Source organism: Aspergillus aculeatus (assembly GCF_001890905.1).
Source record: "Aspergillus aculeatus ATCC 16872 unplaced genomic scaffold ASPACscaffold_3, whole genome shotgun sequence".
NCBI classification, from domain to species: domain Eukaryota; kingdom Fungi; phylum Ascomycota; class Eurotiomycetes; order Eurotiales; family Aspergillaceae; genus Aspergillus; species Aspergillus aculeatus.
This window is the reverse complement of record NW_017962978.1, coordinates 1,542,820-1,563,898: the sequence shown is the minus strand read 5'-3', so window position 1 is coordinate 1,563,898 and position 21,079 is coordinate 1,542,820. Positions and strand designations below refer to the sequence as shown.

Here is a 21,079-nt window from a genome sequence, read left to right as displayed (position 1 = left end):
GAAAGCCTTCAACTTCCCTGTCCGAGCCGAAACCGACGATCGGTAAGCATCGGCAGCATCGGCAAGCAGCTTGCAAAGACTTCAAACCATTATCATCCATTCGTAGTTGTATGTGGCAATGCTCGGTTCGGTCGCCTCTGCCGAGAACTCGCCCGTGGCCTTGTGTTTCTCAAATCCGAAACTAGGCCGAAGGATTACCTAACGTGCGCCGATGTCGGTTGAGCAGCTATGACATTTTTCTAGAAGCCTACTTCTGCCTTGAAGAATTATGGGTCCGAAAGAACGGTCGGGGCTCGAGACGAGCAATGGGCGAGGCAAATTTGGGATTCGGGCAATGGATAAACGCCTTATAAAGCCAGCTCTATTGCCCTCAAGACCCGACCCTGAGTGGCGCCGTGATTGACTTTATTTTTCTCTGTGAAACGCTACTCTACCTACTCGTGCATACAGCCGCCAACATCCATCATGCCTATGGTAACAGCAGCTACAAGCCTGCGACAGGCCCTCGCGGACCCTGAGGCCTTCATTGTCGCTCCCGGAGTTTATGACGGTTTCTCCGCTCGCATTGCTCTCGGGGCAGGCTTCAATGCCCTCTACATGGTGAGTGGCAACGCAAGCCCGGTCACAATCAAATCTGCTAACAAGCTCTCATAGACGGGTGCCGGTACGGCTGCCTCCGTTCACGGCCATGCGGATTTGGGTATTTGCACCCTCAACGACATGCGCGCCAATGCGGAAATGATCTCCAACCTTTCCCCCACCACGCCCGTCATTGCCGATGCAGACACCGGATATGGCGGCCCAATCATGGTTGCTCGCACGACTGAACAATACTCGCGCTCTGGAGTTGCCGCCTTTCACATCGAGGACCAGGTTCAAACGAAACGCTGCGGCCATCTCGGAGGCAAGATTCTCGTGGATCAAGACACCTACGTGACGCGGATTCGCGCCGCCGTGCAGGCTCGCCAGCGGATTGGTAGCGATATCGTGGTGATTGCGCGAACGGATGCCCTGCAGGTGCGCGGCTACGAGGAAAGCGTGGCACGACTGCGGGCGGCGCGCGACGCTGGGGCAGATGTAGGGTTCCTCGAGGGCATCACATCTAAGGAAATGGCTCGACAGGTGGTGCAGGACCTGGCGGGGTGGCCACTGCTCTTGAACATGGTCGAGCATGGAGCGACACCGGACATCACGGCGCAGGAAGCCAAGGAGATGGGATTCCGGATTATCATCTTCCCTTTCGCAGCCATCGGTCCAGCTTATAAGGCCATGCAGGAGGCGATGGAAAAGCTCAAGAGGGATGGCATCCCGGGATTGAGTAAGGAAATGACCCCACAGATGCTGTTCCGTGTTTGCGGGCTCGACGAGAGTATGAAGGTGGACGCCGAGGCGGGCGGCGCTGCCTTCGATGGAGGGGTTGAGCTGCAGAAGTAAATCTTCGCCTTCAAGCTATGTCTGTCATGATTACTGTAATTTAGAGATCTGTCAACAATGTCATTGTAAATATTGTATAAATTTATGGAACGAAGTGACTGTTGCTGTGAAATGCTGTGCGTATTAACACGAGTTGGTTAGGTAGTCTCACTGTAAGTCATCAAACAACCTTGGTGTTCGTCTTGCGGCAACCGGCAGTGCTTGAGTCTCTTTCCGGGCACCAAGTCACCTGACACGGGATGGAGAGGGAAGATCGCACAAGAGCTGACGAGTCGCTCTCCTTGACAGGAATAGCATCATCTCAAACCGGGCAGGCAACACTCTAAATTTGGAGGCTCTCAACTCCAGAAAAAAGGAGTGTACGGTTGCATGCTATTCATGAAATGGTCTAGTGTTAGACTTAAGGGGGGAGGTAACTTGGTAGATTTCCCAATCCTGTCATTCTCAAGTGACCGAAAAAAGGCTCGCGGATCCGAGCGTTGTTCCATAGTTGAGTAACTCTGGTTCCGTCTCATCCAGTCCGCAACCACCCAAGGGAACGTTGTTTATTTACTGGCCTCAATACTCTGTAGTCTCTCGGCAAGCTCGGGCTTGAGAATCAAGTGATCCAGACCAACGTCGGTCACACAGGAGGGGGGGTAAACTGAGTTTTCGACCATTGAAATTGGTGTCTCTTTCTCTCACGGGCCAACCTTTGGTGGGTGGCGATTGACATTACTGTGGGCTTGGTTATGGTCAGTGGGCGCGACCAAGTCATTTCAATTTTAATGGTCTGTTTCGTACTGGTAAGACGCAGTGAGATAACACTCGGCCTATGTTGTTGCAGTCGCTGCTCACCATGAGGATGTTCTTGCAGCTGCCATCCGACCGCGGGATTCGTTTCAGGTGTTTCTCGATTTGGGGGCTATCCAGGGTCCTTATGGCGCCGGCTGGCTTGCGTGATGGCATCCAGGGACCGAGGGGCAACAGACCCTGAAGTCCCTGAAGGGCCCTGAGGGTATTCGTGTCCAACGTGTAGGCGGTCACAATACCGACCATTCCGTAACAAAGGCAGTCCGTACTGTAGGCATCTCCGCAACACGACGGGGCAACACGACCGCAGCGCACCGACTCTCGACTTGCCTGGGGAGAGTACGGAGTAGTCGGATATTGAATGAGCAAGAATAGATGGCAATGAGACTGTTCAGTCCGTATAGGCAGTGTACGTGTCCAATTGATACGCCACCCACCCTATTCATCCTGTATCATGGGCATCCACAAGTCCGGCTTAGACAGTGTCTCTATCGATCTCCCCCGCGATATATCCATCATATCGTTGCTATTGACATCATCAGTTGGTTGCCCGATGATTCACAACGGTGACCCTCGTGGGTCCTGACGTGGCCCATTAGAATTACAGTGGTGGTTGTCCTGGCTGCGAATAGAGTGCAGAAGGAGAGGTGAGGGGGAAGCTGGGTCTCGCAGGGGATGACGAAGTTGCAGGCAGTGCGCCTGCAGATTGTGACTCTTCAGCAGGCACGTATCGATAAGCAGTGCGCGATGGCTTGAATGGGCTGAATTCCTCAGATCGGGCAGCAGCATTCCTGGTGGTGGACAGAAGCCATCCGCGAGATCTAATCAATCACGAATGTCTGCGACAGCAGTGTGATAGTGACTTGTCTGTTGGGAGATACATTGATTATGACGTGTCGGAAGGATCGAGAAAGATCGTGGAGATCTCACTGGTGTGAGATGGAGACGACGATGCCTTGCATTGTTGCTGTTGCTCTTGTTGTCTGCTCCAACAACCTACTCACTCTACTGTAGGTACAGTTCCATCTTCACTCGTCTACTCATGCATGTAAGGTACCAGGCACGGTAATCTAACGGTATGATACAAGCGGATCGACGGAGCCAATCCAGGGAAATCCGAGCCTGGAACCGCAGTTTGAGTGGGGCTCACCACCAATGACTGCGCAGTGTTGGCTTTAGTTCAGGAACCGCCCCCCTTTTCATTTAATTGTCGGTCTCTACGGGTCTTGGTGTGCCTTCAATCCGTGATCTTGACCAACAGACTCCCAAACTCCCCCCCATCCCCAACTGGACGGTGAGAGTCTGGCTCGATGCTCGCTCATTTTCAATTTCAAATTTAATTCTTCCTCTCCCCCCCTCATCCCTCATCCCTCTTTCTCCTTCCTTCCTTCTTCTCCCTTTCTTCTTCTCTCAATCCATCGTTCTTCCAGGTGCTCGCAACCCACACTCCTTTGTCGATTGCTTGTTTCAGGTCGAGGGCCTCATTATTGTGTTGCTCTTGTCACTCCTTATTCACTTGAACTGCCTATCAATCACTCTTTCAACTGCGTCTACCCTGGTCTCGATTGTGGTTCCAACTTAAACATCCGTGATACCCTCGTCTCGCACCTCTTTCATAGCAAAAGCAAAAACTCTTATCAAGACTACAACCATCATCAATCTCCACAATGCAGCTCAAGAACTCCATGCTTCTGTTGACCGCCTTGACGGCTGGTTCTTCCGTCGCTCGCATGCACGGCCATGAGCGCCGCCACCACCACCACGAGAAGCGCAACGTCGGTGACGAGGTCTACGCTGTCATCGATGGTGTTCTCGAGTCCTGGGTCAACGACTGGTCTGGCTCTGCTACGACTACCGTCGAGTCCAACAAGGCTGCTGCTACCGTCGCGGCTGCTGCCACTATCGAGGTGAGCGCTAACGTCGCTGCCTCTGCTACCGTGGCCGCCAGCGCTGCTGCCGCTACTTCGAGCTCCGCCTCGGTTGTCTCTTCTGCCGACGGCACCTGCAAGTCCTGGTCTGCGACCTCGTCGAGCTACTCCCGCTCTGGCTTCGGAGCCAAGTCCAACGCCAAGCGCACCACCGATGCCATCTACTACTCCGGTAACGTCGGCAGCCCCTGGGGCAGCAACATCATCGAGGTTAGCGAGGATAAGGCCTGTCTCTACCAGTATGTCGTCCGCTTCCAGGGTAGCTCGTCCGACGACTGGACCGTCAAGTTCTGGAACAAGATCGGTCCCGACGGTGGTCTGAACGGCTGGTACGGCAACTCGGCTCTGGAGTTCAAGATCAAGGCCGGTGAGACCCGCTACGTCGCCTTCGACTCCGACTCCCAGGGTGGCTGGGGTGCTGCCAAGGGTGACTCTCTTCCCACTGACGAGTACGGCGGTTACTCTTGCACCTGGGGTGAATTCGACTTCGGCAACACTAGCAACGACGGCTGGTCCGGCTGGGACGTGTCCGCCATCCAGGCCCAGAACGCTGGCCAGGAGGTCCAGGGTATGAAGATCTGCGACCACACCGGTTCCAAGTGCTCCACCATCGGTAACGCTCTCGCCTCGGTCATCAACGCCTACACTTCCAACCTCGCCGATGCTGACGGCATTGGTGGTAACTCCAACGAGGAGGCTGTCCGCTTGGACGTCGAGCTTGACTTCGCCTAGATCGTCTTCGTGTGATTTTGTCGTTTTCCTTCTTTCTCAGATTCCCCTTATGGTTTCCCTTGTGCTGGGTTGGCAACTCCTTAACATGTGTGATTTGCGGACAACTGTGAACACCATCCACCTCATATTTTCTGTTTCGAGTGTACATACCAATGTTATCGTATCTATTCCTGATTGGTGATATCCTACAGTTGTAGTCTGGTTCTCGGGTGGTACCCTGGTTCATCTCGACCATGGCACGAAGTCCTGAGGCACTGCTTTGTCTCTTCAATGCGGTTTGTCGCAATGTAGTCACCTTTGTTTTTGACTCAATGCCGAGACTCAGTGTCGATAAGATATGTTGCTGGACAAAGCCTTTTGGTCGCTCGACTTCTTTCCAGATTATGTGTTGCACTTCTTTGAGTAGCACGTACGAACAATCAAGGGACCAACAATACACCATGAAGTAGCAATATCCGGCACGGCTTGTGACTTCCAGGCTCAATATGACTAACACATGCCAGGAATCTAGTGTGATATTTCGTACTTCGCTTCTTTTCCCCTCTCCTTTGTATTCTTTTTCTGAGGCGAAGGTAGTTAGTTAGGCGGCATTGTGATTAATAATGTAATCCATAGTGTTGGCCGCGGCAGAGGCGAGAGGATTCCTGAGGCGGCGATCAGGGGCCGACGCAGGGACCACGTGCCGATAGCCGGCGTTTCGGCGTCATTTTCAGCTTTCCCCTCCGCATAAGTGTTCCTTTCTGTCTGCTTGCCCCTTCCCTTCCCTTGCTACGACTCACCAGATCATACCACTGCCTAGCATGGGCTGGCTTGGAGTCGCAACGCTGATTGCGGCTGCATGTTATCTTATTTACCGACATCCGCCCGCTACCTGGGCGCCTCAGCCTCAGCCTCATCCTCCGTCCGAGAAGACATCCGCGAAACCGCCCACTACTGAGAGCACCAGGGACGCTGCAGAGTCTCTCGAGCCTGATGTCCTCGTAGAAGATAAACAAAGCACTCCCAAGGCTTCTGCGACGAGCGTGCCCTCTATTGAGATACCATCCTTACACCTGGACAATGAGACCAAACCTGTCGCGCAAAACGACCATCAATCCCGCCACAATGGACCGATAGACCCCTTATCCCCTCCATCGACAGCAACAGCAGCAACATCCTCCCAACCCAAACCGAGCAATGGAAGTCTCATGCCTCCGCCACCGCTACCGGTTCCGCAAATCCTCCCCTCCTCCCCCCAACCTTCTGCGACAGCTTCAACTACTTCCGGCAAAACCACGTCCATGCCTCCGCCACCCCTTCCCCGACTCCGCCCAACCGCAACCCAGCAGCAGCCACAGCAATCACCATCATCCTCCATGAGCGCAGGACGCTACCCTCCGCGCCCAACGAACCCCGCCGCCGGGCCAGCAGGATCCCTCCGCCCACCCCCATCCGCCGCCGCCTCCCTCCGCGCGCCGCCGAGCCGCTCCTCCCCTTCCTCCCTCGCGCCGACGAAACTGATCGCGAAGCCCCTCTCGTCCTCCGCCTCGAACAAGAACAAACACATCCTCCAACCGGGGTACTCGCCGCTGGACTGGGCCGCGTTGACGTCCAACCCGAACAACAACCTTCGGGGCAAGAACCTGCCGCCCACGCTGATCCGGGTGACGCCGTCGATGCTCAAGGCGCAGAACGGGCGCAAGGGGGCCGACGCGTGGACGTCCTACCAGGGGAAGGTGTACAACATCACGCCGTATCTGCCGTTCCACCCGGGCGGGAAAGGGGAGTTGCTGCGCGGGGTGGGCAAGGATTCCGGGCAGCTGTTCATGGAGATTCATCCGTGGGTGAATTGGGATGCGATTTTGGGGGAGTGTTTGGTCGGGATTCTGGTGGCAGAGACGGAGGCAGAGAGTTTTGGGGGGGAGAATGAGTTGGATGCGATGGATTGAGTTGGTTGACTGGGGGGGTGACTGATGTTGTGTTTAGACGATGATACCCTAGAATTGTGATGTGATATACTTGGATATACGTCCAGATCAGTTCTATAGCTCCTTTATAGAATATATCAAGTGACTATGCCATCCACCTCGCGCGACACTACTATTGACATGATCTCCATTGTCCAATACACTTTACTCTAATTAAGAATGACCAACCAACCCAACCTGCCTTCCCAGGGAGAAAGCAAAGCCCAAACACCACACCCGAACGAATGCATCTCAAAGATCAAACCAAAACTCGGCTACTTACCTTCCTGCCCTCCCGCAAGACAAAGAACCACCCACCGGGCCTGTAGCGGTAGGCGCTAGGCATTAGAAAAGCACCCTAGCCCTCCCGGATGCGGAACACCACCCGCCACCGCGGACTCTCCATTGGCACCGCACCGCACCTCCACCTGGCACCTAGCTAGCAGCCACCTCCACCCCCAGAAAACATAAAACGTAACCCGTAACCCCGTAACCCAAAACTTCCATCCCCTCACCTCACCACACCTCACCTCACCTCACCTCACCTCACCTCCAACAACCAAAGACCAAACCACCCCGTTCCCCTCCCACCTATAGTTTCAACAAACAGAACCGAAACAATGCGCCTCCTTCCCCTGGCCCTCACCGCTCTAACGGCCACCTTGGCCGCCGCCTCCTCCTCCTCCTCCCTCGGCATCGAGGTCACCCACCCCGTCGAATGCAGCCGCAAGACCCAGAGCGGCGACACAGTGCACATGCACTACCGCGGCACCCTGGCAGCGGACGGCTCCGAGTTCGACGCCAGCTACAAGCGCGGCCAGCCGTTGGTGTTCAAGTTGGGTGCGGGCCGGGTTATCAAGGGGTGAGTTTACTTTTCCCTCCTAGTGATTGGACTGAGTTGGATATGGGGGGCGGGGGGCGGGGAATTGAACTTATTGTTTGGATGTTCGCATGCATGCATTGGATGCACGGCTAACCTTCTGCGTGTAGCTGGGACCAAGGCCTTCTGGACATGTGCATCGGCGAGAAGCGGACGTTGACGATTCCGCCCGAGTACGGGTATGGGAGTCGTGGCGTGGGCCCGATCCCCGGCGGGGCGACGTTGATCTTCGAGACGGAGTTGGTGGGGATTGACGGGGTGGCGAAGGATGAGTTGTGAACGGTGCTGAAGTTTGGCTTTTGGGAGAAAGGGTTGGGTTGGGTTTTCATTTTTGGGTTCGGAGAGAGGGTTGGGAAAGGGGGTGTAAATGAGATCGCTGGCTGTGGTTTATTTTGTCTACCTAACCTTTTACTCATATTGCACAGTGCACATGGTGGTATCGGTCATGCTAAAGTCCAGCTTTATTTCTAAGTGGGCGCAAGTATCTAAAGTATGCGCGGGACAACTTTTCAACAGGTATCTTTCTATATACATATAAACAAGGTCTAAAAAAAAAATCAGGCCCATTTCCCAAGCAACGCCATCAGCAGCGCACCCAAACATAACAGGCCAAACGCGGACAGCACCACGTGGATCGGGGCCTTGCGCATCGACGTGCTGAACATGAACTCGTGCGCCAGGAGCTCCACCAGCGCCGTGTAGATCAGAATCCCCGCCGAGATCGCATCGAACACGCCGCTGACGATCAACGTCGTGGCGCCGCTGTCGGCGTAGCTGTTGCGCACGCCCAGACCGATGGCGATCGCGATCGGGGTGGACACACCGAACCCGAGGCCCAGGAAATACGGCGTCCATCGCTTGGCGCGCGGCCACGGCACTGTGGCGAGGCGCGAGCCCAGACCGAGCCCCTCGAACGTTTGGTGGAAGACGAGCACCACGTAAAGGGTCACGAACCCGGTGCCGGTGACCGCGAGAGTCAGGCCGATGAACACCGAGTGGAAGATGATGCCGAACTCCAGGATGAAGATGGACGTCAGCTGCGCCATGTACTCCTCCAGATGCGAGTGGTTCTTGCCCGCTTCGACGTCGTGGTGCTCGCGCGAATGGCCCAGGTGGTCTTCGCCCGGCATGTGGCCTTTGAAATCCTCGGAGACGGTCACCGGCTGCTCGGCTTCCACCTGGTGGTGGTGGCGCTGGACGTGGTGGTGGTGACTGTCGTCGTCGTCGTCTTCTTCGCTGTCCGAGTCATGAGCGTGGCCGTGCCCGAAGCGTGCGTAGCGCATGACCATGAGCTCCACGAAAAACAACACCACAATCGTCATTAATACAATTGCTTCGGTCCATGAGTACTCTGTGATCGGCCCCGTCAGGCAATCGCTCGTCAAAGCCTCTTCGGCCGGGGCCAGCAGGTGGATGAACGCCGTGGCAATGATGACACCGGACCCGAAATACTTGGCGACGAAGAAGGCCCATTTCGACAGTTTGCCGTCACTGAAGCTGCGCGCAAAGACGGGGAAGATAGCCCCGAACGACGAGCCGATGAAGATCACGAAGATGGAGGAGATGCGCAGGCCGATTCGGCCGTCGTAGTCGTTGCCCGTGGGGCAGCCATCGTCTCTGGCAATGAGGGTATGGAGGGAGTCCATGCTTTCTGCGCTCACTCGTCCTTTTCCAGATCCGTCGGCAACTCAAGGATCCTTGGGCCTGTGCTGTGTGCTGTGTATGTGTGGCACGGGCCCGCCTTCAAGGACAAGGTTGAACGGGATAGATCGACCGCTAGAAGCCAGCGACACCGTTAGAGAGTCCAATGATATCGCCGGGTGGGTGTATGACAGGGGTTGTGGCAGGCGTCAAAAAGGCACGTGGGAGGAGGAATGTGAAGGGTTGAGAATGCTGCCAGTGTCCGTCTGCAAGGTCCGCGTTCTTTATTAAGTGGTCTGCTTTTTTTCGATCCCCCGCTCTTGAATGTTCGAAATCCGGTTGTGCGGCTGCCAACGGGCACGTCGACAGTCCCCAAGGTCCTTGAGACTAGTCAAGAATGCCCACGTCAAACTAGTGAGGGCGAGACAGCAGCAGCCTGTCAGATGGGGACCTTGGTAGCACAGTGGGGGAAGCGACCCAGCTGCAGTGACTAAGAGAGCGATTGAGATCGCCCGACGACTCGAGAATGACCGACACGTCGCAGGGATAAACGAGCAGATGCACCTGAGGTGATACAGGCGCAATCAGCAGGCGGACAGAGGGAATGGTCGAGGAGGGCCATCGTGGCGGCGATGAAGAATTCGACTCTGTTCTGGGAAAGGTGCGGGTCGATGTTGCAGTGGATGGGGACCTTGGAGGAAACCGACGTCAAATTCCTCGGGCACCTGGGGACCTTGGAGGAAACCGACGTCAAATTCCTCGGGCACCTGGGGACCTTGCGGACAGGCTGACCCCCCTTTTTTTTGAGCTGCTGATTGGTCCGGATCAATCTCGGAGTGGGTCCTATCACGTGTCAGTGTCACACAAGATATGATAAGATGTCTGTAGTCTACTCCGGAGTACACTTCTTTAGCTGTGCCATAAGAGGAAACGAGAGAAAAGCCAAGTTCATACAATTCATAGTGAAAGATCTACTACGGAGTAGGTTGAATACCGGTTATCCATACACACGTTTTCTATGCTGTGGACGAGTCGGTTAAATGAACATGTACCAAGTACAATAGAAGATGTAGTATCAATAAGAAGAAACCATGGACCACCCTCTCGAAAAGTCAATTCAACAAGGCCCAGATCAAACCATCAGGGTACCCAAGGAAGCAAATATAGACTCATGAAAAGATCACGCCACTCTCATTAGTCTGAATCAAATTCTTAACTATGGTTTTAGCATGGCAATACACAGATAGGACACTACTAACTAGAAGATCGGTATATTATGGAGGGACTTCGAAAGAGACAACGAGAGAGACAAGATATCACAGGCTCCTAGCCACATTGCACATTGCAAACCGCGGTGTATGGATGGTGCACTGGAAATGGCGCCCTTGGGGGAAGATGCCCAGTCTTTCCGCCCTTGCCGGGCGCGCTTGGCGGCGCAGCTCCGAGCCCGGTCACGTCACGCTTTCCGCCAACTCTCGCGGACGACCACCTCACACATGACATCAACACACACGCATACTCGATCCCCTTCCACTCTGACACTCTAACTATCTATCTTTTTCGAAGCTACCGATACTAGCCCGAATTCGACTTAGTATCAACTACCTCTCGAACGCCACAGCACCTACATTCCATCCGTTCAAACCGTGATCGCTGCCCTCATGGCGCCGATTCGCCGCTACCTCCGGATCAGCAAATACACCGTGCTCGAGTGCCGGATCTACCTCGAGAAGCCCTCTGACATCCGATGGCTGCTCAGCAGCCGTGACCCCGTCCTGCAACGGATCTTTGCCGCCATTCGACCCTTGGTCCTGCCCAAGTTACGCGAAGAAAACGAGCGACTATTTGCCCGGAAGAAAGGCAAGCCCGTCAAGGATGTCATCGCAGAAGGTATGCTGGCTTTCGGCCGATGCAAGCGGAAGTCCTCTCTGGTTTTCGGCGGGGTGGGGAACAAGACTTGCTAACATCATGCCATGGGTGCAGATGACTTCGAAGTCGCCCTGTTCCTTCGCGAATCTCGAACACGCCACTCTCTCTTGACGCGACACAAGGAGTTTGAACAAGACGCGAACAAGGGCCAGATCAAACTGCCAGCTCAAGTGGGGGCCGATGGCACCGCTGGGGGTCATATTCTGGTCGAAAGCGATGATGAGAGTGATCTGCAGATGCAGGATATCCCCGAAGCTGGTGCGGTCGAAGAAGGCAATGCCGGAGGGAAACGTGCGCGGACGTTGGAGGAGCGGGACGAGTCCCCGAATGATCGACGCACTTCCAAACGGAGGAAAGACGATGATTCGATACCACAAATAGATGAGACCGAGGACAAGAAGATGCAATTCAAAACGAACTATGAGGGGTTCAACATCTACGGCTGGGTGCTGTGTCTGCTCGTCACACGCAAAAGTGACGGGGTGAGCGCGACGCCTGGCTCCTCAGAGCCTGGTCGCCAGGTCCTGATGGAAGAATGGATTTCTACGCAGGCTCAAGGTGATCTGATTGAGGACTGATTCTGAAGAGTTGCTTGGACATCCGCGGGGTAGATGGGCCTAACGGTCGGTGATGGCCAGCGCTGGCTCTCGGATCCGATGGTCGGCAGACCGAACGTGCAATCTTGTCCGCGTAGACTTTGCATGGCTGCAGGGGGCGGCTATGATGTGCAACCCTGCCTTGCAGACATCCCTGATCATAACCGTAACTGGGCAGAGTGGGATGATCTTGAATTCCACCTGGCATGATAGCAGGCAAACACTTACTGCCTGGATCTGCAGCCTCGAGGTCACCATGAAACACACCCCTGCACCCGTTTTTGCAACAGAGGCGGTAGTGCTACGTGCAATTTGTGGAGTTATCAGGCCATTCCTACCGCTGTCTACAATGCTCTCTGTGCAACCTGCAGTCTCAAGGTCCTGCATTTGATGGTCCTGCTTTCTTTTAGTCTGTGCCACTCAGCTATGCGCGAAGCTTTTCACGGCCCAGTTCGGCCATTCTCACCATAGCGCAGTTGATTCACCACACATAGCCCCATCTGTGGCGCTCTGGACGGAAACGAATTGCGCGATGCTCGGTGACACTGCTCCAGATGCATCTGCAGGCTTGTAGTGCTGATTTAACTTCCGGCTTGCTGCATATGCCAAGATCCTGGCGTTGACGCTTCCTTTGGACAGGGCAGTTCTTGCATTTTCCTTGGAAAACTATATCGAGTCGTGATATAGGCACAACCCAAAAGCGATATCAAGGCATGAACGGAATGATGCTTGGCTTTTCGGCAGCTGAGCGGAGTCCATGCTTAGCGTTTAGAGTAGCTTGCTGATAACAATGTCGAAGCCTGAACCCCGGGTGGACCCGAATTAATCCCGTTCCCTGTCTCCCCAACAGAAAAGTGGCGCAGAATCCTCCGAATTCGGCTCACCGTTTTCTTTCAAGATCGGAGAGGGGGCCCTACAAGGAGGAGGGCCAAAACGACTTAGAGTAGTTTACGACTCAATTCCAACGCCCAACGAAGTGCGGAGGCTTTCTTCCATTATTGTTCTATGGCGGCTCCGATGGGGCCTGCGGGATGGCGACTCAAGCCCAATCCTCGATACCAGCCGTGACGGTCGTACAAGTTCAACAGGAATTACCGAATCGCGACGTCAAGGAATGGGGACAGTCGGCGTCTTGTTCAGCAATCGGGCTACCCTAACCTGTACGTGCACCAGGATAGCGACTATGCAACCGATCATTGGTGTAGACATACACCGCATGCGCGCGTGCTCGCGCAGGAAGAGACATCAGTAGTGGACCATCGGTTGCGGTTGAAACCCACGATGTGCTTGGCGGCTAGTACCGCTTCACGATGGACGGGTGGCTAGCGGGATTTGCATCATAATTAGTGGCCTTTTAGCCTGCGATTAGCGGGCGCTGGTTGGGAGGGGGTTCGAAATGGATCCATATCAATTCGTCGAAACCACTCCGAATCTTCTCGTCTCTCCATAAATCTGCCCCTCGTTTCCTGCTAATTAAAGAGCGGTGAACCGTGGAATGGAAGGACTTCTGGAAGGGCGGGTACCATTCCATGGAGCGGAGACAATTCTCTGTCTGTCTGAGGTTGATCTTCACCGCTGGAGATGGATTGCGATCGTGGTCCCTCGCCTCCATCGGCTGCGGATCCTGACCACACCGACATTGATTGATTCTTAAAGATGAATAAACCTTAGAGGGAGATTGGGGTTCGGGAGGGAGGGTGATCGACCGAGTCTGTCTCGCAGTCAGTACCCCGTACTCGGCGCTGCATAGATTCTAATTAGGATTGTCAGAGCTGCAGCGAGGTGCATAGTACCTGCATCAAGCAGGTGATTGACTCGCCAAAGGCGCCAATCACTCATCGGCAAATATACGGGCAGTGCAGGTGAGACAGAGACAGGGACAGAGACAGGGAGACTGATGTCGGGATGGCAAAGAAGCCCAAGAGACGGGGCTTCAAGTTAGTGATCAGTCTAGTCTAGTTTGGTCGATCCACTTCGGGACAGGCACAGAGGGCACATGATCACCACTTCACAGCCAGACTATGACCGATCAAGAAAGCTAGAGAATTCCGATCTACCCACATCGCCATGATAGGAAATGAAGCGCCAAATTGAAGACCACCAAGAACGACAATCGCAATTCGATGTCTTTTTCATGTATCTCTCCGACAACCAAAAAGCGCTAATAACACATACCCGAGGAGATGATGATTGACCATGATTTACACTGCCTCCGCAATCCGCAAGGCCATTGCTGCTGCTGCTTGTTGTTCCCACTCTTTTTCGCCAACGGCGCGGAATGAACAGTGGGGAATCTCATTTCCTTCACTTGGAACCATTGCTCCACCCGTACCAGAGTATCTGTAATTTTTTTCTTTTGGTTTCGGGACGGTCAATTTGCCATGTGTTCGTTCCATCGCCTTCCAGGGTTTCAGAGCCGACAACAATAATCCAACATGAATCATTGGGCATGTCGGGAACCCAGGGCAGATCTGGGTTTTGTCGTGGTCGCATGTCGCATGGGAGCTGCGAATCAGGGTCCATTTTCAGCGTTCTTTCACCCGGAACACGGCGGATATACGTTTCCACTGGGGTTTTGCGTCAGTTGTTCATCATCCTGATCATTCTCATCATCATCAATCCCATGAACCAAAGCCGAAATATCCATCGGAGTCGCCAGTGCCCACTCCGAAATACCCGCTGGGACAGACAGAACAGAAGAACGCCATCCTCGTAATAGTATAGATCCATGCATGGACTCCCCCCAGCACACGCTACAAGTCCACGGCACTAAGTCAATTATAGACTCCGACCGACTGTGAATTTAGACTACCTATATCCACTAGGAGGGTCGGAGAGTGGTTTTAGGCGCCCGCCCTAAGTTAGCCCGAGTACGGGAAGCATTAACTTATCAGTCATCTCTCTAGTAGTTATTGATCAGATACGTACGTACTGGACAAGTTATCTGTGTATCCTGCGGGATCGATTGGTGTGAGCTATCATCTCATCATCATTATCATCAGTAGATGGTAGTAGATTGACGTGCAGGATCAACATCCCTCCCTTCCATTCCCTCCCGACCACAACTTTCTTGCTTTTCAACCTGCAGGTGATCCCGCCCGCCTATTTCTCTGTGCTAGACTATAGAGTACAGTACAATCTAAGCTGCAACAATTAGCTGCAGTCCATCAATCCGGTTTAGTCTCGTTCAAACTCCCCTGCCCTGTTACTGGGGTTGAGATGTCACGCTAAGAAGCACACAGCGCACTGCAAATCAATTGAGAGTGATAGTTGTAGTAGTCCTCCGTAGTCTTTCGTGAAGACGACGGTTTTTAATCTAATCAGGGCCAGGGAAAGTAAATTGCACTGGAACCGGGTTTGGTTGCATTGCATAAGTCTGCAGGACCGGCTTGATTTCCTAGGTACACCATGGTAGATTCAGTATTGCGAGGATACTATGAAACCGAGGTGTGCCTGTTACCTACAGTTCTCCTTCTTCCTGCCTTGATCCGGTCAGTCACTGGAAAACGAGCTCCGGAAATCACCAGCTCTGCCTACCGGCATCTACCTTATCTCCCCTTCCACCATGACCTTACCCTAGGTAGTCCTAGGTAGTCCTCAATGACATGCCGAGAGAACTCGAGAGAGCTCGAGAGAGCAAGTTACGTTACCCAATTCATTAAGCAGATACTAAGTAAAAAGCAAAGCGCCAAGCCAAACCCCCCAAAGATAGATAACCAGATGAACCACACAAGAAACCAGAAATAGTAACCCGCCCTATTCGTTCGCGCGCGCGCCCCCTCCCCCATCCGTCAGATTTAGACTTAAGACACTATTGATAATTATAGAGAAACAGGCCATAGCCACTACCAGGAAATCCTGGGGGAGAGAGAGAGACAGCTTACTTAGTGTTCGTATTAGTGTTAGTGTTAGTGTTAGTTTTTGCAAAAAAGGTTGTTGCTGTTGGGTACTGTAGGTACGTTGTGACAGGCGACAGGCGACAGGCGACAGGACAGGTCTTAATCGCATAATAATCCTTCAGGCTCAGCCGCCGCCGCCGCCCCTCCTTCTACTATGTACTAACCCCGGGAGCTCGGATAATACGAGGTGCTTGAGACAGTGGACAGGGGACTTTGTACCTATGTACTTCATAGTAACTCACATTAGGTTCGTGAGATTTGTTTTAGTCCCGTTCCTGGATGCAAGGAGGCTTGTTCGTTTGGCGGGCTTTATTGTTGTGCGTGTGCGCGAAGAAAAAGAAAGAAGGAACAGGAACTATATTTTCGGTATGCGTTGGGAAATGGAATGGGGTAGAGGGGGAACGAACGACTGACTCGCGACGATGTCTGGAGTAGTCTTGCTAGCTACCTAGATTACTTCGTAGCTGCAAGTGCGGCTGCTACACTAAAGTGGGTGGTTGATTGTAGATTACTGCCGTACTGTACCTGAGTACTTAGTGGTGGTGCCTGCCCCTGAAACGATGCGCGGCAAGCCACGACTAAACCGTTTAGGGTACGGCTACTCCGTGCAGTAACTTTCGCCTCCCCTTGGTCTGATGAAACGACCTGTCATTATGACTCGCTCTCTTGTCTCGCTCTCTTTTGCTGCTTGCATGTTTTAGAGTCACGAACCCATCTTATCTGTCCTCGCTTCAGTCTCTCGCCCCTGACTAGGGCTGCAAGGACGGGGAACCGGTCTCGGAGACAGCTTCACTACTCATGCACAGTGGTTCGGCTATCCACTATCCACAATTCATATCTGTTATTGCAGCCAGTCTTATAGTTGGTTACTTTTCTTACCACCTCAACAATCATAATCGAGATCGCGATGCTTACTGCTGGCGTGACGTCGACCTTCGCAGTCTTAAGGCTGCAAGAAACACAGTAAAACTCAGCCAGGTTGTACTGCCGTAAGCAAGAAGGCAGAAGGCTTGCGAACCAAGGTCTGAGGATCCGATGAGGATTGTGTGGATGTGGCTTGGGAAATCGGACGACTAAGGTAGAGCTGATGGACAAGAGACGACGGTAAACCCGGACCCGGCACTCTGGCTGGAGCTAGGATCTTCCTCTTGAAGTACTAAATACAGTACGTCCGTGTGTGAGAGATCACACGCAGGAAACAACGAAAAAAGCTGGCTGCCTCGCGCAACAGCCGCAAGTCAGTGGAAGGAGGTGGGGGGAAATCGCTTGGAAATTCCAGACTGTTTCCCCAACTTTGCTTCTTCCATTGCAAGGTTTTGCCTTCCCGTCCGCCTCCCATTGCAGCCTTTTTCTTGTCATTTCTTGTCCGCTGTGAACACTAAACCCCATCCAAACCTGAGAGGATCTACGAACTGGCACGTGTCTTTTTGGTAGGAGACTCAGGACTAGCCCCCAATCCCGTAAGCCTATCATACGCAAATCAGGGATTGAGGTTGCCTGAGCGCGCGCGCGCGAGCATGCGCATATATCCTGGTCATACTCCAGTATAGCTGTGGAGTGCGGTCGGCCGTGGTGCCTTATCGTTCATTTCGTGATGATGAGGTTGAGTCATTGCGACACCGGCCGGTAATTATTTCCTCACCATTTTCCTAGCGATTAGGTAGTTTACGTAACTGGTGCTTAATAACGGCCAGGGCCAATGCGGCGTTATGTCCTTCTTTAAGGGCGGAAGAAGAAGAGGGAAGCATGAAGTCGACACACAGTACTAGATAGATCTCTCGGACCCAGCGCTGGTCGAAGGTGGTGGAAGAAGTCAAAAAAGACAAGAGCAAGAGAGAGACATCCGCAAGGCTTGGAACATGGCGGAAGGATAATTTAGGAGGCGAACAATATTGATTGACATGCGGCAGGAACTCACCTCAGCAAGGAGGGTGGGTCGTTCGTGGGTGCCTCTTTTTCTCCTTTGCCCTGAACTGCCTTCCAGAAAATGATCGATTCGGTGGGTGTCAGCCAGCCTGCTGAGGTCGGTTTCGATTTCCCTTTTGTTTGATGTGAATGTTGTTTTCTGTTGGGTCGCATGGAAGGAATCTTCGACTTCTTTTTGGCCTTGTACCAGAGGTCACAGCCATTGACTTCGTGTCCCTTACTGCATCTGTCGGTCTGTCTGTCTGGGCTTGTCTATTTGTATCGGTCGGGTACCTCCGACACATTCATTTGGTTTGAGACTGAACCAGAACCCAGACTTTCTGCAACAGCCTTGGGAAGTCTGGGACTCATGATGATTAAGCTCCTCACTACGCAATCTCATGCGAAGTCAATCAATAATGAAACCTGCGGAGCAAGTTTGAAAAAGGGGGAGGCGAAACCCCCCCCCCCCCCTCCTCCTCCTAGTCCTTAGTAACGTAGTGCTGCAGACCCCGGGCAGCCGAAAGTGGGACAGGGAGAGACGGAGAGAGGAGACGGAGAAGAACTTCTAGAAAATTTCCGTGGGATTTCCTGAATGGGGGTGGTTTCCCCATCGGATTTCCCATCTGCTTCCCATCTGGCATCCCACCCGGTATGGCACTAGTGTAAGAACCGTCAGATTCTGACGTAGTTCGGTTTTTTCCCTTCTGTCCGAGTGGAGCTCAGCTCCTGTTCCCGACAGGGGGTACGTCCTTAATATTATTGACTGGGGGTATTTTTTCCCTTTATTTTATTTTTTTTGCGTTCGATTTTCTTACCTGGCGCGCGCTCTTGTTGAACGCCAATCATTCTTAGTCGGTGTTTTTTTCTCGCCCAGATAGGATTTGAAAAAGAAAATCAAAAACAAAAATATTGCAGACAAAAATATTTTTTTTTAAAAAAGGAAGAAAAATAAAAGAAAAATAACACCGCGACAGAGCAAGATTCAAGTGTATATATTAGGCACCTTCGAACCTCGCTTTTGAGACTTTCCTTTCCTCTTCCTTCCTAGACTTCAAAGATCTTGAAACTATTCAAAGAATCATCACCACTACCAACCCACTACTACCGCTGCGCAGACACTCCCCATATTCTGCCTCAACACCACCACCATCAACCATTTCGACTACCATCTCCACACCTACTCTCAACAACTACATCACAATGCCTTCCATCGGTGGTACCTCTCAATTCCCTCCCTGCCCTGGCCCTCCGCCAAAGGGACCTCTTCCTCCGCTCCCCAAGTAAACAATGGGTGTACCATCTCGATATGAACTTGACGACCAATTGATTCGGACTGGTTCCTCTCCATCGCATCTGCTCCGCCTTGATGAATATCTCGATCGAGCGGGCCGGTTCGAATCGCTCATGAAATGGGAGCTGCACCCTTTGGCATGGATATGACGATTTCGTTTTTGGGACTCGCACTACGGCTTTTTACCACATACGCCTTTTATTCGACACGCTTCAATACCACCTCATTCTATCTTCATCACCCCTCTACATCATCTTTCGGGATCTTACCTCTTCTGGGATTACGCGACAGCATCTGAACCGATTCTCTCCTGTTGCCGATAATTTCACTTCTCCACCCAAGACGATCTTCCTGGAGACGAGCGCAGGCGCTCTGCTCCAATTTCCTCCATCAGCAATTGCGCTTTGGTTGTTGCGACATCAGCACATCATCACTCACGGTTTCACGGTGCCCTTACGTGGCTGGTGGACCGAGCAGCGGACCCTGCCGCCTGAATTACCGAACCTGCAACTGTTGCCAAACGGAAGGCCATGTGTCTCATCTGGACCTTGGCGGGTCACTCGGTAAACTCGTGGGTTCCAAAATCGGCAGCCTTGTCAGTCCCTGGGCAGCCAGTCAGCATTTCCACCAGCAACCCCGCAAGAGTCGGTGACGACACGACTCCCGCCCGCTCGGGTTCCCATGTGAGATATTCTCGGATCCTGCTTGGATTTGCCGGGACTGACCCCTCCTCTCACATCAACCTGTTGATGTCAATGCGCTGATCCGTGTGGTGATGTTTACCATCATGCATTGCTATTGGCGGATGGGATCACTTTGCATCTCAGCCTATATTTTAATCATCGGGGGGATTTTTTTCTTTTTTTTTCTCATTCCACCCAATCCTCTTGTATCATCTTGATTCCTTATCTTCGTCTTTCGGGGGGTCTGAGCTTTTCATCTTTGATTCCACGTGCATGTATAATAGACTTAATATACCCACCAGCATATCGCAACTTACTGCGCGCGCGCGATTTGACATCGCTAATGAGATTGACCATACTTATTACTACTCTTGATACCTTGAACATCCTGTTGTAAATCAGTGTAAATCCCGCATTGTAAGACGACACAGTCCCATTGGTCGTGTGGTAATTAACTGCGAGACAACGGGCTGTTCCCTTGCGTTGATTGAGGATCGACGGACAGATGCCCGGCTGGACAGGGATCATGATACCATAGCTGAGGGAAGCAGCCCTCCCTCCCTCCTTCCTTCCTTCCATCTATCCCCCCGCTTCACAAGCGACGATCTGAAACCAGCCAAAAGCGGATTTATGACTCAAACGACTAAGCGGATGACGATGGTGATGATTATGATCCCCATTACGAAATCATGATCCTGACTGGGTGGGTGGCAGACAGTTGGGGCCTTATCGGAAAGCCGAGGGCAACTTGGAACTGTTTACCTTTTTTTTCTCTTTTCCCATGGCAGAGGTCCAAAGTCAATAGTCGCGCCGGCGAACATCCCTCCATCATCCCTCCCTAACTCTCCCGAGGTGGCGTGCCTTGGGCGCCCCTGATACGGTGACGGTCCGTGGGGAGGAAGAGGGGGGGAAGCTGTTCATCAGGCTGAAAATAATACTTAGTCTTGCACTGTCCTAGTTCCGGCTTATGGTCACTAATAGTTATGTTTACTATCGCTATAATTGATACTGAACTGAGTCACTCATGACATCCATAACGTCGAATGAGCTAATCTAACCCACATGCACTATTTATTGGCATGCATATGTATGGCATGGGTCCGAGAGCCGTCGATGATCTGAATAGGGCAACCTGACGATGTAATCATGATAAGCTACGACTGTCACTTGCCCGGAGGCTGTTACTCAGCTCAGAAGTGTAAAACCCCACGATGGCAGGCACTGCAGGCAGCATCTACTTCCACTTCCTTCCAGTCCACAGCACTTCTGGGCCAAGTTTACTCCAGTTCCTTGGTTGCGAACAACAAGAGGTGGGGGGAGAGCTGGAAACTGGTTGAACCGTTGCTATAACGTCCTGTGTCCTTGTTTCCGGACTGGGGAATCTTCTACCCTAACCTATTCGATTCTTTTCTCAAGTCGA

At 52.8% G+C, this 21,079-nt stretch overlaps 6 protein-coding genes across 6 annotated transcripts; 5 read left to right on the top strand and 1 right to left on the bottom strand.

The window, feature by feature from the left end:
* The first annotated feature begins 328 nt into the window (after positions 1-328).
* ASPACDRAFT_76135 (isocitrate lyase/PEP mutase family protein) lies at positions 329-1,522 on the top strand. The gene is made up of 2 exons (XM_020204646.1): positions 329-600; positions 655-1,522. Exons 1-2 carry the CDS (start codon positions 466-468, stop codon positions 1,432-1,434), a joined length of 915 nt encoding a protein of 304 aa, XP_020059401.1. The 5' UTR covers positions 329-465; the 3' UTR covers positions 1,435-1,522.
* A 2,371-nt stretch (positions 1,523-3,893) lies between these two features.
* Positions 3,894-4,886, top strand: aspf4 (allergen Asp F4; the record flags this gene model as incomplete). The annotated part of the gene is made up of 1 exon (XM_020199234.1): positions 3,894-4,886. One exon carries the CDS (start codon positions 3,894-3,896, stop codon positions 4,884-4,886), a length of 993 nt encoding a protein of 330 aa, XP_020059400.1.
* Positions 4,887-5,686: 800 nt separating this feature from the next.
* Positions 5,687-6,814, top strand: ASPACDRAFT_17661 (cytochrome b5-like heme/steroid binding domain-containing protein; the record flags this gene model as incomplete). Its single annotated transcript, XM_020197184.2, has 2 exons — positions 5,687-6,068; positions 6,138-6,814. The coding sequence occupies 2 exons, from the start codon at positions 5,687-5,689 to the stop codon at positions 6,812-6,814; spliced, it is 1,059 nt and encodes a 352-aa protein (XP_020059399.1).
* Positions 6,815-7,452: 638 nt separating this feature from the next.
* On the top strand, positions 7,453-7,991 carry fkbp3 (peptidylprolyl isomerase family protein FPR2; the record flags this gene model as incomplete). Its single annotated transcript, XM_020199242.1, has 2 exons — positions 7,453-7,694; positions 7,823-7,991. 2 exons carry the CDS (start codon positions 7,453-7,455, stop codon positions 7,989-7,991), a joined length of 411 nt encoding a protein of 136 aa, XP_020059398.1.
* A 278-nt stretch (positions 7,992-8,269) lies between these two features.
* Positions 8,270-9,358, bottom strand: zrfB (low-affinity Zn(2+) transporter ZRT2; the record flags this gene model as incomplete). The annotated part of the gene is made up of 1 exon (XM_020203304.1): positions 8,270-9,358. The coding sequence occupies one exon, from the start codon at positions 9,356-9,358 to the stop codon at positions 8,270-8,272; it is 1,089 nt and encodes a 362-aa protein (XP_020059397.1).
* Positions 9,359-11,014: 1,656 nt separating this feature from the next.
* Positions 11,015-11,860, top strand: ASPACDRAFT_40374 (uncharacterized protein; the record flags this gene model as incomplete). The annotated part of the gene is made up of 2 exons (XM_020200742.1): positions 11,015-11,243; positions 11,337-11,860. The coding sequence occupies 2 exons, from the start codon at positions 11,015-11,017 to the stop codon at positions 11,858-11,860; spliced, it is 753 nt and encodes a 250-aa protein (XP_020059396.1).
* Between the last annotated feature and the right edge of the window lie 9,219 nt (positions 11,861-21,079).